General features: G+C 35.8%; 1 protein-coding gene across 1 annotated transcript in view; it reads left to right on the plus strand.

Annotated features, from left to right (window-relative positions):
- WNT2B (Wnt family member 2B) overlaps positions 1-13393 on the plus strand; it is a 41102-nt gene extending 27709 nt beyond the window's left edge. Inside the window, exons 2-5 of the mRNA XM_081947466.1 lie at positions 1376-1596; positions 6957-7234; positions 8684-8948; positions 9689-13393. Of these exons, the coding sequence (XP_081803592.1) occupies positions 1376-1596; positions 6957-7234; positions 8684-8948; positions 9689-9918 (994 nt within the window). The 3' untranslated portion in view covers positions 9919-13393. The remainder of the gene's footprint in view (positions 1-1375; positions 1597-6956; positions 7235-8683; positions 8949-9688) is intronic.
- Positions 13394-13594: the final 201 nt, after the last annotated feature.

Here is a 13594-nt window from a genome sequence, read left to right on the forward strand (position 1 = left end):
AGCCACATTTTTTACCATTGCAGCCCGAAGACTCAAATTGAAGCAACCCATTAAAATAAGGGTTTTTAAAAAATCTAATATTAGGATGGTTGGCTCATAACTTTGGAATTTCTTAAGCTTTCTTAAGCACAATGAATTTGCAGAATCTTAAATACACAGGAAAAATGGTGCCTTTTAAAACCCACTGTTATAGTCCAGGTGCACCTGGATACTTTGCTTTTTAACACTGTTGTAAAATGTTGCTCTTTAACTTGTTTGGCTTCCAACAACATCAATTTATCAAAGAGATACATGTTGTTTTGACCTGGGATGTTAACCTGGGATAATTTTGTGTCTAAGCTGTACAAAACTGTTAGCAATCTCCTGTTATTTAACCATTCAGTATAAAATTAACATGTTAGCAATTCAAATCCAAGTCAGAACACATCTTGTCACACACGAAGTTTTTGTTCCCTTTGGAAGAATCATTCAGATACTTAATATATGAAAATATTTGCTTGCTCTACTTGCTACAATGTCAACTTGAAAGAGTGAGAGCTGAAGCTAGGCTGATAATAGAATGCTCTTGAACTAAATATGTACTAAAAATAAAATATTGTTCTTTAAGAAATCCAGAGTACTAGAGTTAGATCTTATAGTATTAATTTACTATAGAAATGGCATGACATAACATCATAACATAATACAATGCATTTGCTTATTAAGGGCAAAACCCATATATTCTCTGGGAAGAGAAGTCAAAAATCATTGACCTCATTTCCTTTTCAAATATCAAGAGATGTAAGCATTTCATTAAAAATGAGACCTGCAGAAACCCACTATTAATGCTTTGCATCCTGATATAGAGCCATGAATGCTGACTTTCTGAGCATTTGGTTAGCCAACCATTTATGGATCCAGTTCATGAAAGTACTATCACACTTTCAGCCTGGCAATGATAATATCATGTGGAATTAAAGATTGACATAATCTTGAATAATCTTGTTGTTAACAAACATTTAAAGATATCAGTCTACATATGGATTTCAAAACATTACCTTTTTAAAGTTTTCTCTATTGCCATTGCAAAATATTTTGTTGTTGATGTAGATGATTGTCTTGTTAACTAGATAAATATGTATATTCATACATTTTTAACTACTTTAGTGTTGGTATATTTACATTTATCTTTATGCAGTGTAAAAAAGTGGGATACATAGCAGTAGAGAAATGTGTATGGACAGAAAACTATGAGTAGTTTGTGCCAGTCTGAGAAAGAAAATGAAAGTATTAAGGAAGTCTGTAGTACCTATTCATTTCATTCATTAATAGCATTAACTGTTTTGTGAAATATTAAGTTCTGATTATTTCACACACATTATTTATATCTCTACAGGTATATTGGGGCCCTGGGCACAAGGGTGATCTGTGATAACATACCAGGACTAGTCAACAAACAGCGGCACTTGTGCCAGAGTTACCCAGATATCATGCAATCCATAGGTGAAGGAGCTAAAGAGTGGATTCGGGAATGCCAACACCAATTCCGTCACCATCGTTGGAACTGCAGCACTTTGGACAGAGATCACACTGTTTTTGGCAGAGTCATGCTCCGAAGTAAGTCCCTTTATCAGCTCAGTGATGATAAGGCAGTATGAACTTGCTTCTTTTCTCTTCTTCTCTTCTCTTCTCTATCTGTGTGTATGTGTATTATCTTTCTCTTTCTTCCACTACATGCTAAATAAATAAATAGGTCATTCTCTTTCTTCAATGTTGCTTTGATTTTACTTTTGTGATAAAAATGTAGGGATGCTACATGGCTTTACCTTTGTTCTTGGGCACAAAAATATCATATCAACTGTTGTAGTAAAACAGTCAAAACTGGTCATTATTCCTCCTCCTCCTCCTCCTCCTCCTCCTCCTCCTCCTCCTCCTCCTCCTCCTCCTCCTCCTCCTCCTCCTCCTCCTCCTCCTCCTCCTCCTCCTCCTCCTCCTCCTCCTCCTCTTCTTCTTCTTCTTCTTCTTCTTCTTCTTCTTCTTCTTCTTCTTCTTCTTCTTCTTCTTCTTCTTCCTTTTCCCACTGACAATAATATTGCTTTCTGAAACAGGCTTTTCCATCAGTGTTCATCCCGATGCCTTGGATAACCTCACAAACATATCATGATGGGAATTACCCTTCCCTGCTTTCTTCTCCCAACATCTGTCTACGTCTACAGAAGATGTAGCTCTCATCAAGACATATGAAGTATCTGTTGATAAATTTTAGTCTTGAATTTTAACTCTTTTAGAAAGACCTCAGAGCTGGTGATCATTAGAGGAGAAAGCCTCTCTTAATCAAAGCTATTATAGAACACTTTAGGAATAACTGATTATCAGCCTTGTTTAAACAAATGTTAATTAAAATCAGCAAACTACAAGGCTTAGTTAACAGTTGATTCTAGTTAGAAAAGTTCGGTAATTATAGATTCAGATACTGACTTGCTACAGTTTTTAAGGCACATTTTCAGGTTTAAATGGAAAATAAATTTACTGGACCTAATTATGTTTATCATGTGAAGGGCTTTTGAGCTTTAATGAAAAGTGTGCAGTATGGTGGAAATGTTGTAATGATGAATTATGCCTGTTTATTCATCTGTTTACTCAGAAGTCCTGTTATATTCAGTGAGGTTTACTTCCATGAAGAACTGTGATCTTCTTTTAGCAGGAAGCCACCTAACTTTTTTGAGGAAATGGCTTTTCTCATTGCATAAAATACACGATTGGCACCAAGTTTTTATTACTTGTTTACAAGTTTACAAAGTTTAAAGTTTGCCCTCTTGAAATTGTAGATAACAGAGCTTGGAGTTGTTCCCCAAGATTAAAATACAGTGTTTTCTTTATTTAGTAAATTTGATTATTTGATTGCAAGAACTTAAATGTTAATATTTGAGATCAAAACAATTTTAATAATTGGACAAACTCCCTTCTGAATTCTGATTCCAAGATACCTGGAATGCCTCAGGTTTGGGAAGAACAGTAGTATGTGCAAAATTGTTCCAATTCATTAAGTAGGTTTTATTCATCATTTTGATTGGTAGCCTTCCTTTCTACTCAGCTCAGCCACCAAGATAACTCAGAGTATCTGTATATAGACTACAAATGAAAAACTAAAAACAAATGCAAACATTAAATTTAAAAGTCTAGAAAAGAGTTATTCTTAAAACAGAGAACATTTTTCCATTCTATTTTCTGTATGATTAAAAACAAACCAGACAATAATGACAACTAAAATTCTAATTGGCTTAAAAATGAATTAAAACCAGAAAGAAGAAAGACAAGACCCTGATGAGAAATTTAAGGGAAGTAGAAATAAGAAGGCTTGCTGCACTGTCTCACCTTCACAGGCAAAAAAAGTCAACTACCAAAAGCAAACTGTGTAGCTACCAAACAAAAAAGCCCATGCCACAGAGCTGACCTCCCTGTAATGGAGGAATTTAGTTGGTGTTAGCATAGTTTTCTTATTTTTGTTTTAGAGTACATATTGAGCTCATGTGCAGGAAAAAAAATCATTTCAAAACATGATGAATGGGCGTACTTTGAATTATCCTTCTTTCATAGCTTCCATGCCTTAAAAAGCGTGCATATGTCTTTTTATGTCTGTATGTTTTCAATTGATGAAACTTCTTGGATGAGAAGCAAAATGTCATCTTCTTCCTCAAAAACAGTCTAGTTGTCTTTTTTTAAAAAAAACACCTTTGAGATAACTATAATCTGGATGACGAGAATCTCCATAAATACATTTTTATATAGTCAACTTTTCTATGAAAACATGCTCCCAATCTCTTGGCTTTCTGCGAAGGGGTCTAACGGAGGACACGGAGGCTCACAAAACCATGCACCTGGTTGTCCCAATGTGAAAACCCCCCCCCCCATATATACTAACAACTGCTATCTTGGAACTCTCTATCTTTTGTATTTTTATAATGTTGCTTTATATTTTAAAAATTATTTTGGTTGTAATGCTTTATTGATTATAATGTACGCTGACCAGAGCCCTTCTCTGAGAGAGATGGGCATTAAGAACTGTGAAAAATAAATAAATAAATAAATAAATAAATAAATAAATAGGTTTGTGCCATCATTTGCAAGCTCAAATAATGTGGGGTGAATATCTATTCACACAGTGAAAATATTATTTAATAGAAATGAAATCTAGATACAGCAGTCTCTTTACATCTGAACACATTAGTTTTGGAGCTTTGATTGTCGTCATCTGGATTCTTTACAAAATAGCTCGGAGTTGGGATCCAAAACGGCTCTTTATTTCTAACTTTAAACTGAACCAACCTTTTTCTTATTGCTATCTATATCACACCTGCACCAATGAGAATTACCCCATTTGACACAAGGTGATTAAGAAGCAGCTGCTGATTCAACTCTAAACATTTGGGGAAAATAATGATTATCTCCTCCAGTCTGAGGACAGCATCCAACTTTAGTGACCTGATGAAGGAGGGAGTGCTTACTTGATCGTTCAGCAGCTTTTAATGCCATCAATCATGGCAGCTCTGAAACAGCTTCTGCCCCTATCTGAGAGAATAACATTGGAAAACCATAGAACTGTTTTCTAACAGGCTTAGTTTTAAGACCCATCTGGGCGTGGTCACTGGGGATCCAAAGCAAGACATCACTTGTATTGATGACACAAAGCTAAATATCTCTAAATCAAGGCAACTTGAACCCACCAAGCTGGGGGGTGGAAAGCATAAACAAAGATGGAAGAAGAACGTTTCTAAATCCAAAAACGAAGGAATTCCCTGCTATGCTTGGAGTTTCACACTTTATGGGGTGCTCCTACAACCCTTTCAAGCTTAGGCTATACATCAACTGCACCACTTTTGGACAGAAATAATTTGCTACAATAAGTCAAATGTTAGTAATCTAAAAATTGCAATAAGTCTGCTTTTTGTACTTATCTGGAACCTACAATAATATAGGATACAGAAACTGGGTTCCAGCAGAGAGTTGTTATGGTATCAATAGTTTATCTGTGCTAAAAGAGCTATACTGGCTGTCAATCTGCTATTGAGTCACATTAAAAAGTGTTGCTTTTAGTACATAAAGCTCTAAACAGTTCTGGGACCTTAAATTTTTCCAAGTATGTAAGTCTCCTAGGCAATTAGGATCCTGGCAGCAATGCCAAATGAGTTTTTCTATGGTAATGTCTGATGTTATCTCCCTTCAGTGCCAACCCACCCCCAGAGAGAGAGGGGGGCGGTCTAGAAATTGAATAAAGTTAAAGTTAAGTTAACACATTTTATATCTCTTTCAAAAGCTTACTTTTTATTGTAGTCCTGCTCCAGCCATAATTCCCACTAATGTTTTTATTTTAAGGATTTTTTTTCAACTTGCTTTTAATTTAGTTTTACTTTATTTAAGCCTGAAATCTCTTTTGGAATTATTGTAAACTGTTTCTGGATCTTCTATAATAAAAAACAGCGTAGAAATGTTTTAATAAGTGATCCACCTTTAAAAGGATATACCATATGTTAACATTTTTTCTAGTGTTTCTGCTATTAGTCATAGAATTTTGCTTTAGTTAGAGTGTACAGGTATTCAGTGGTGGGATTCAAATAACTTAACAACTGGTTCTCTGCCCTAATGATATATTCCAACAACCAGTTCACTAAACTGCTCAGAAAGTTAACAACCGATTCTCCCAAAGTGGTGCGAACTGGCTAAGTCCCACCACTGCAAGTATTAATGGTCAGGGAATATTCTGTAAGACGGTGCTTCTCAAATTTGACAGCTTGAATTTATGTGGACTTCAGCTCTCAGAATTCCCCAGGCATAGCATCCAAATTAGCTACCTGGATTCGGGATGCATGGGTTGCAAAAATGGGGAAATAGCCAAATCTACTAAAAAGAGACCTCCCTGGTTTCCCTTAAGGCAAATAAAATTCACTGTTTGCTTTGAATGAAACTGATTATATGTAGGCTGTTCTTGCAGAATACAGTGGCATGTTTTTTTTATTTTCTGTTGCTTTTATAACCATTGTAAAATCAGGTGAAAATTTACAGAAGATCTATAAAATATTAGGCAGTAGTTTGTACTATATGGGGATTTTCCAAACAATTTAATGTTTCTGGAAGAAGTACTTCTCTGTTTTTCTAACAAAATATCTCCCTCCCCTGTCCCCCAGTCCCAGGTGTGAATGAGTTGGGATAATAGTTGCTCACATTCAAAGAATCTAGTCTAAAATCAAGCAACTACTATAGTGATGATAAATAAGCAAGGGAAACCCTTGAAAACTGTAATACAGAGCCCGTGATGGTTTTCTTCCATATAATGTCCTCCAGCTGTTTTCAGATTACAATTCTGGAATTTATAAAGTCCTCCCATCCTACCTCAAAGGCACTGATATAGAGGCAGTACAAACTGAAATACCTAAACTATCCGTTCCAACGCATAAAAAAGAAAATGAAAATAAAATCTTAAATTGCTTGGCTGGAACATTTTTTTCCTAATTAGGACTCACACCCATGAATGTTATACTTCTTTCGTAAGATAGTACATAGCTAAAAAGTCTGTTTTTCTGGCATTCTCAGCAGATGAACTTTTACAATCACTTGGGTGTAATTCTTCTTTGGTTTATCCACTGCTAATCCCTCTTTTGATCCAGAAAATATTTTAGAATATTTGCTTGGCATACCTTAGTTTAGTTTCTCTTAGAATATGAACTGATAGTTCATTGAAAATACAAGCATTAATTCAACTATGCTTAGTGTTACTGTTATGTCATATTTTCAGGTTCCTTAAAAATGTTTTACTTTAAAAATGTTATGTCCATAGTTCCATTGATTTCTAACCATTCGGTTATTAGATGGACTAAAAATACCATAAGACACACAAACAATATACAAACATGTGCTCTTTTCAAAAACCATCTAGCGGTTTCATGACTCACTCGTGTTTATTTCTTTTATCTATATGGCAGGTAGTAGAGAAGCAGCCTTCGTCTATGCAATCTCCTCAGCTGGAGTTGTATATGCCATCACCCGGGCCTGCAGCCAAGGCGAGCTGAAAGCCTGCAACTGTGACCCCCATAAGCGGGGACGCTCAAAGGACGACCGAGGGGACTTTGACTGGGGGGGCTGCAGTGACAACATCAATTACGGCATAAAGTTTGCAAAGGACTTTGTGGATGCCAAAGAGAAAACAGTGAAAGATGCCCGTGCTTTAATGAATCTGCATAACAATCGTTGTGGCAGAACGGTTAGTAATGCCAACCTTGGATTGGAGGGAGGCATTTTTTGCAGCATAGGGCTACAATATGAATGAATGAATGAATGAATGAATGAATGAATGAATGAATGAATGAATGAATGAATATAGAGGCGGGGCATCTAAAGACCACAAAAGGATTGACTGATAGTATGTCAGCATCATTGGCAGATGGATTGGGCTGAACCTTTTTACATTGATGTATTTTGTATAATTGGAACACTGAAATTTGTTGGAAAGGTGAAAATGAAACAAGAAAGCCCCCCCAAATAGTTTTACTGCTAAATTCTAGTAGCATTAATTCTATTTAACCTTTCTTTTAACTTTTGTAATATGTGTTTTTATGTTGTATGCCACCCTGAGTTCCTTTGGGAGAAGGGTGGCATATAAGTCCAATAAACCTAAACCTAACCTAAGCATAATGTGGAGATAATATTATACTTTGAAAGAGGAACAAATTGTCCAACATGGTCTTAGGGATTATATAACCAGTCATATATTATTATCCTATTATTATCTTATGCTTTGTAGTATTTAATAATGCTACAAAGCCGTGGTGGCACAGTGGTTAGAGTGCAGTACTGCAGGCTACTTCTGCTGACTGCCAACTGTCTTCAATTGGCAGTTCAAATCTCACTAGGCTCAAGGTTGACTCAGCCTTCCAGCTTTCCGAGGTGGGTAAAATGAGGACCCAAATTGTTGGGGGCAATATGTTGGCTCTGTAAACGTCTTACAGAGAGATGTAAAGCACTGTAAAGCGATATATAAGTCTAAATGCTATTACTGTAATCAACCTAATAACTTTTCAATCAATAACAAATGACAGCATCACCAACTTTACAAAAGCCAAGTAATTTGTTAAGAACTGGAACTTTGAACCCACTTAAATTCTTAGCCACATTCAAATAATTTTCAATTTACTTTGATTAAAAGATCTGGCACTATCAATGTCTAAATAGAGTATAAATAAAACAGGAAAGAGAAAGAGGCAACTCAAGGCAATAATTGAGCTTTCTAATTCCACCACCCCCCTCTCACACACACACAGCAAATAGGAAATTTTTAGCACCATTAGCTGCCACTTCAGCAAAACCAACATAAGATATTTATTTCATCCTAGCATTATTATATTAAAAACTCTCCTTTCATTCAAATACTAATAGATACATCTTCCAGCAGAAGCATTTTTATGAGGTCACCGAGGGTCACTTCTATTATCTTTCAGTTAGAATGATTCTCAGCTCTAGTTGACCAGATAGAGATGTATCACAAAAGAGCAGGTGTAAGTATTGTTCAGAGGCCTGGAAGGCCATTATTGTAACTAGCAAAATCTAAGAAATAAAGTAGTATCTCTCAGAAACAGAAGCAGCCATTCTGAGTATTATTAAAGCAATTTTTGTCTGTTCCACCTTAGATCTGCTACTAAACCTTCTATTTCAGGCTGTGAAGCGTTTCCTGAAACTAGAATGCAAATGTCATGGTGTCAGTGGTTCCTGCACCTTAAGGACTTGCTGGCTGGCAATGTCAGACTTCCGCAAAACTGGAGATTATCTTCGGAAAAAATACAATGGTGCCATCCAAGTGACTATGAACCAAGATGGCTCCGGATTTACTGTGGCCAATAAGAACTTCCGGAAGCCCACAAAAACTGACCTTGTATATTTTGAGAACTCTCCTGATTATTGTGTGATGGATAAACCTGCAGGTAAAACAATATTTTGAAATTTTGCTTACATTGGTCTTCCCCAGTTTTAGCAGCTACCTTTCAGAAGGGCAGATTTCAACTCCTCAAATTTTCAACATTGATGGTTGGGGAATTCTTGAAATTGAGATTCGCATATCTGGAGAGTATCCCATTTAGGAAAGGGTGACTTGGGCACTAACATTGTAGGAAGAATTCCTTGTCTTCAGAACTCCTATCTGCATAAAAAATTTCCATGGAAATTAGCATCTGAAGTGTAAAGTGTGTATATCCAGGAATTTCAATTTTACTTCCAGTTAATGTTGAATTATGAGGAAAAATATTCTTGCAAAATGTGGTTGAAAGAGTAGGATTGATATCACTCTGTTGCCCCTGCTACTTGATCACCTTACCAATATTACTCACCAATATGTCTTATTTCACACCTTGCTTGAGGCAGGAAATTATACTTAAACTAATGTATGTATAATTGTTAGTATTTTAGTAACTATAGTTAGAAAATACTATAGTAATAGTATAACTATAGTAATTATAATTAGAAATAGTTAGAAATTATTCAGGCCAGATTTTCAGCAAACCAAACTGCATTGTTACTAATTTAAATGAATTTCTAGAATTTGCTCTTATAATTCTATAAGAGAATTCTATAATTCATTTCAAAAAGTGACTTCAATTCTATATTTCCCAAGGTCCAATGCCAGCATCATGCAAGATTAAATAAAACTGTTCTTCCTTTCTTACAGGTTCACTAGGAACTGCTGGTCGTGTGTGCAACAAGGTATCACGTGGGACTGATGGATGTGAAGTCATGTGTTGTGGCAGAGGTTATGATACCACTCAAGTAACTCGAGTCACTAAATGCGAGTGCAAATTCCACTGGTGTTGCGCTGTTCGCTGCAAAGAATGTGAAGACACCATAGACATTCACACATGTAAAGCACCAAAGCGTGCAGAATGGATTGATCAAACTTGAGACAGTGCTGGACAGATCCAGAAAAGGAAAGGAAAGCTGGCGCTGTGTCACCTGTGGGCCTGAGGATTCTGGGAGTTATAGTTCAACCACATTGCATTTATTTAACTCATTATGAAAAACAAAGAGAAGATTATCTTTCCCAAGGGGCATTAGTGGGCTCCTTTGCTCACCAAGCCGATCTTCATATCTTTACTTTTTAAAAAAACAAATTAGCAAATGACAGTGAACTGTTCAGCTTTCTCTACTTGGTATTACTGTTCCAAAATGGGAGAGTGAAGTTGCTGATAAACATAGGAAGCTAAGAATCAGGCTGTGATTTAGTGCCTCATTCTAAAAAAAAAAGTTTACACAGTAAACTATAAATACCATATGCACCAAAAAGTAGGAGAAAACAATCACAGTTATTTTATCCAACCTGGAACAAGCACATTATTTTCATATTTCAAACAGAGGTCACCATGCCTGCATTATGGACATCAGCTGAAAAAGAGCAACTTTGTGTAAAGGACTTTCATTATATTCCCTCTCCAGCTGAAATTAAACTATGAAAATATAAAATTGTTTTCAAAAAGAAAATCAATTCTACAGAGAGGACAGAATAAAAAAAGGTGAACGAAAGTTGAGAGTTTGTGTATGTGTCTGGACAAGTTGTAGGTACTAAAAGAAACTAATATAACATTTGTTTAAAATAAATCTAGTTATTATATGCATTGCTTTAAATACTTCAGATAAACAGCATACACTAGTATTACCAGAAAAATATTCTCTTTGGATTTGGTGAATTTTTGCACTTACTTTCTATGTCATTCATGGCTAATTGGGTAAGTGACGGATAAGTCTAGTTCTTCATTATTGTTTCAACTCTGTAAATTCTGTGGTTTTTGACCACTGAATCAAAGCAACATTCTTGAGAAATAGGACATCATTATAACTTCAAGATAACAACAAATATCTGCAATCATGGTTTTTATAGCCTCTTTTCTTTTCTTTTTTTTCGCCATGTCTCATTGTTGCCATTCTGATATTCTACCTTTTCCCAAAGCTGTGTTTGAGCCTCCACTAAGCTTATCATGTACAACTACTGTCCTATCCTTGGCTTACTTTGCTTCTAGAACCTTTGGACTGGAATAAACAAAAATCAACTCAGAAGATTAAACCTCCGGTCCTGGTAATCACCCCAAATCAGTCTCCAACATTATTACTTTGGAAATCTCACCAAAGCACACAAAAACCCAAACATAATCTGATTATCTTTGGACCAGCTGGTCCAGAATTCAGTAGCATGCAGACTTTTGAGTGTCCCACAGTTCATCCAGGTAACACAACCGCTGGATGAGATGCACTGATTTCTAGTTGCTTTCTGGGTGCAATTCAAGTGCTGGTTATCATTTTTAAAGTCCTACATGGCACAGGGCCAGATTACTTGTGGGACCACCTCTACCTGAGGGTATTTACCTGTCCTACTAGGTTAGATAGATGTGCACAATTCAGATCCCCTCCCTTAAATATTGTCACTTGATGGGACCTTGGAACTGCACCTTCTCCGTAGCTTCTCCAGACCTTTGAACAGCCTCCCACTTTGATGATACTCAGCCATTTGTAAAAAAAATAGTAGATTGATTTTAATGAAAATTATCAGCACTGTTAACTTCTCTGGTGCTCTGGTTGGTAAAGAAAACCCTATGCTTATTTATAGTTCTACATTTTAATCTGAAAAGAAGCTTTCCCATGTTCTGGGAGATATTTTATATACGGTATGTATCTTTAGGAGGCGTAAAGGTAAAAAGATGATTCTTTGGTGAAATGGCCAATTTTGTACTTTTCATGGTGCTGCAGCAGCTGTTTCTGTTCTCACTGTTCAAATTGAAAACAACAGGATCATTTGGTAAATTCTTGCCAGCCGAGAATGATTAAACGGCAACTGTATATAAAGCAGACTTCCTATATGCCACTCACTTTTTAAATCTCTTTTTCTAACAATTAGGAAAAGGGATCATCATTAGATCATCTCCTATGAAATGGTCTACTGAAAGGCTGCCAAAACTATTGTGTGCCTGAAAAGAGATGTTCACAAGAATGGAATAGGTCTAAGAAATGTTAAAATTAATGACACACAGGTTTCCAGTATATATTACAGAAAATAGCAGAAGACCTGAGAACATCATTCTTTGCTTCTATAGCAACAAGCAGCTCAACTTTGAAAATGCCCTATCATTGCAAGGTCATACTCACATTTTTGATAGCATTGTATTGGCATAGTTTGCTATTCACCTATGAAAGCTTTGATTACGAGGCTGTATCACAGGCAATATGAACAAGTTTTGGTTATTTAAAAAAAGGAGAAAGTATCAGTCTTGCATTTTTACATTCAAAGACTTTTTCACATTTATATTCACTCTGAGTAATACTGCCTTTAAAATTCCTTAGCTTATTTTTATCATGTTTTCATTGGAACCTGTAATACATTTCTGCATTCCATAGTTGATATAACAGAACCGTTCTTCACCTTTCCCGGTTATCTTTGCTTGGCCTACTTACACATAATAATTTTTATTTTATTTTTATCCTTTCCTTATTATTTATATGTATTTATCTCTCAAGACAGCAAGCATACCTAATACTATTCCCTCCTCCTGTTTTCCCACAACAAACAACTCTGTGAGATGAGTTGGGCTAAGAGAGAGTAACTGGCCCAAAGTCAGCCAGCCAGCTTTCACTATTAAGGTGGGACTAGAACTCATGGTCTCCTGGATATAGAGGTATTTCTTTAGAACACTCTAAAATATTTCATGTACACTATCTTAGCCATCCTTATAATCAATAATGTAAGATAGAACAATGTTATTACTTAAGCAGCACTTTAAGAAGAAGCTGAAGCTAAGGGACTAGAATTGGACAAACCATTACAGAAAATTCTATAGCATTAAAAGAACAGAAAAAGGATATAAAATATGTTTTCCATAACCATTGAGGCTCTACTTCCGTTGCCATTAAACATGGTAAAACTCAGAATAAACGCATTATTACACCAAAAAGCAATTCTAAATAAAATAGGCATGACATGTATTTAAACTGCAAAAAATAATAAATATTTATCACATTCTAAACTATTTTTTCTGCCTTCTGCATTTTCCCTTAGACTATTTTTATAACTTTAACAATTTAAAGAACATATACTGTTTGGTTAATCTGGTGTTTTATAAAAGTTGCAGTAAACAAATCAAGAATTGGACTTGTCTTCCCTTCTCATGTTTCTGTGTAAAAATCTTATTATAATAAAGTAAGAATCATTAATTTATGGCAGTTAACCATGAAACATATAATGAGTATATATCACCTCTGTCACATGCCTCTAGATATTACTTGCTGAAGAATGAAGTAGAAAATAATCTTGCATTGTATTTTGCTTATGGATTTAACCTAAGCATCTCATTGTCTACTGGTGGATTTACAGCTGTTTATGTATTCTTATTGTTTAGGGCAGGGGTGTCCAAACTTGGGAACTTTAAGACTTGTGGACTTCAACTCCCAGAATTCCCCAGCCAGCAATGCTGGCTGGGGAATTCTGGGAGTTGAAGTCCACAAGTCTTAAAGTTCCCAAGTTTGGACACCCCTGGTTTAGGGATATCACTTGCTCCATTTTTCAAATTGTCTCCCAATATTTCCGTTACTTGAA

This window comes from Natrix helvetica (assembly GCF_964273705.1).
Source record: "Natrix helvetica genome assembly, chromosome: 3".
Classification (NCBI taxonomy): Eukaryota; Metazoa; Chordata; class Lepidosauria; order Squamata; family Natricidae; genus Natrix; species Natrix helvetica.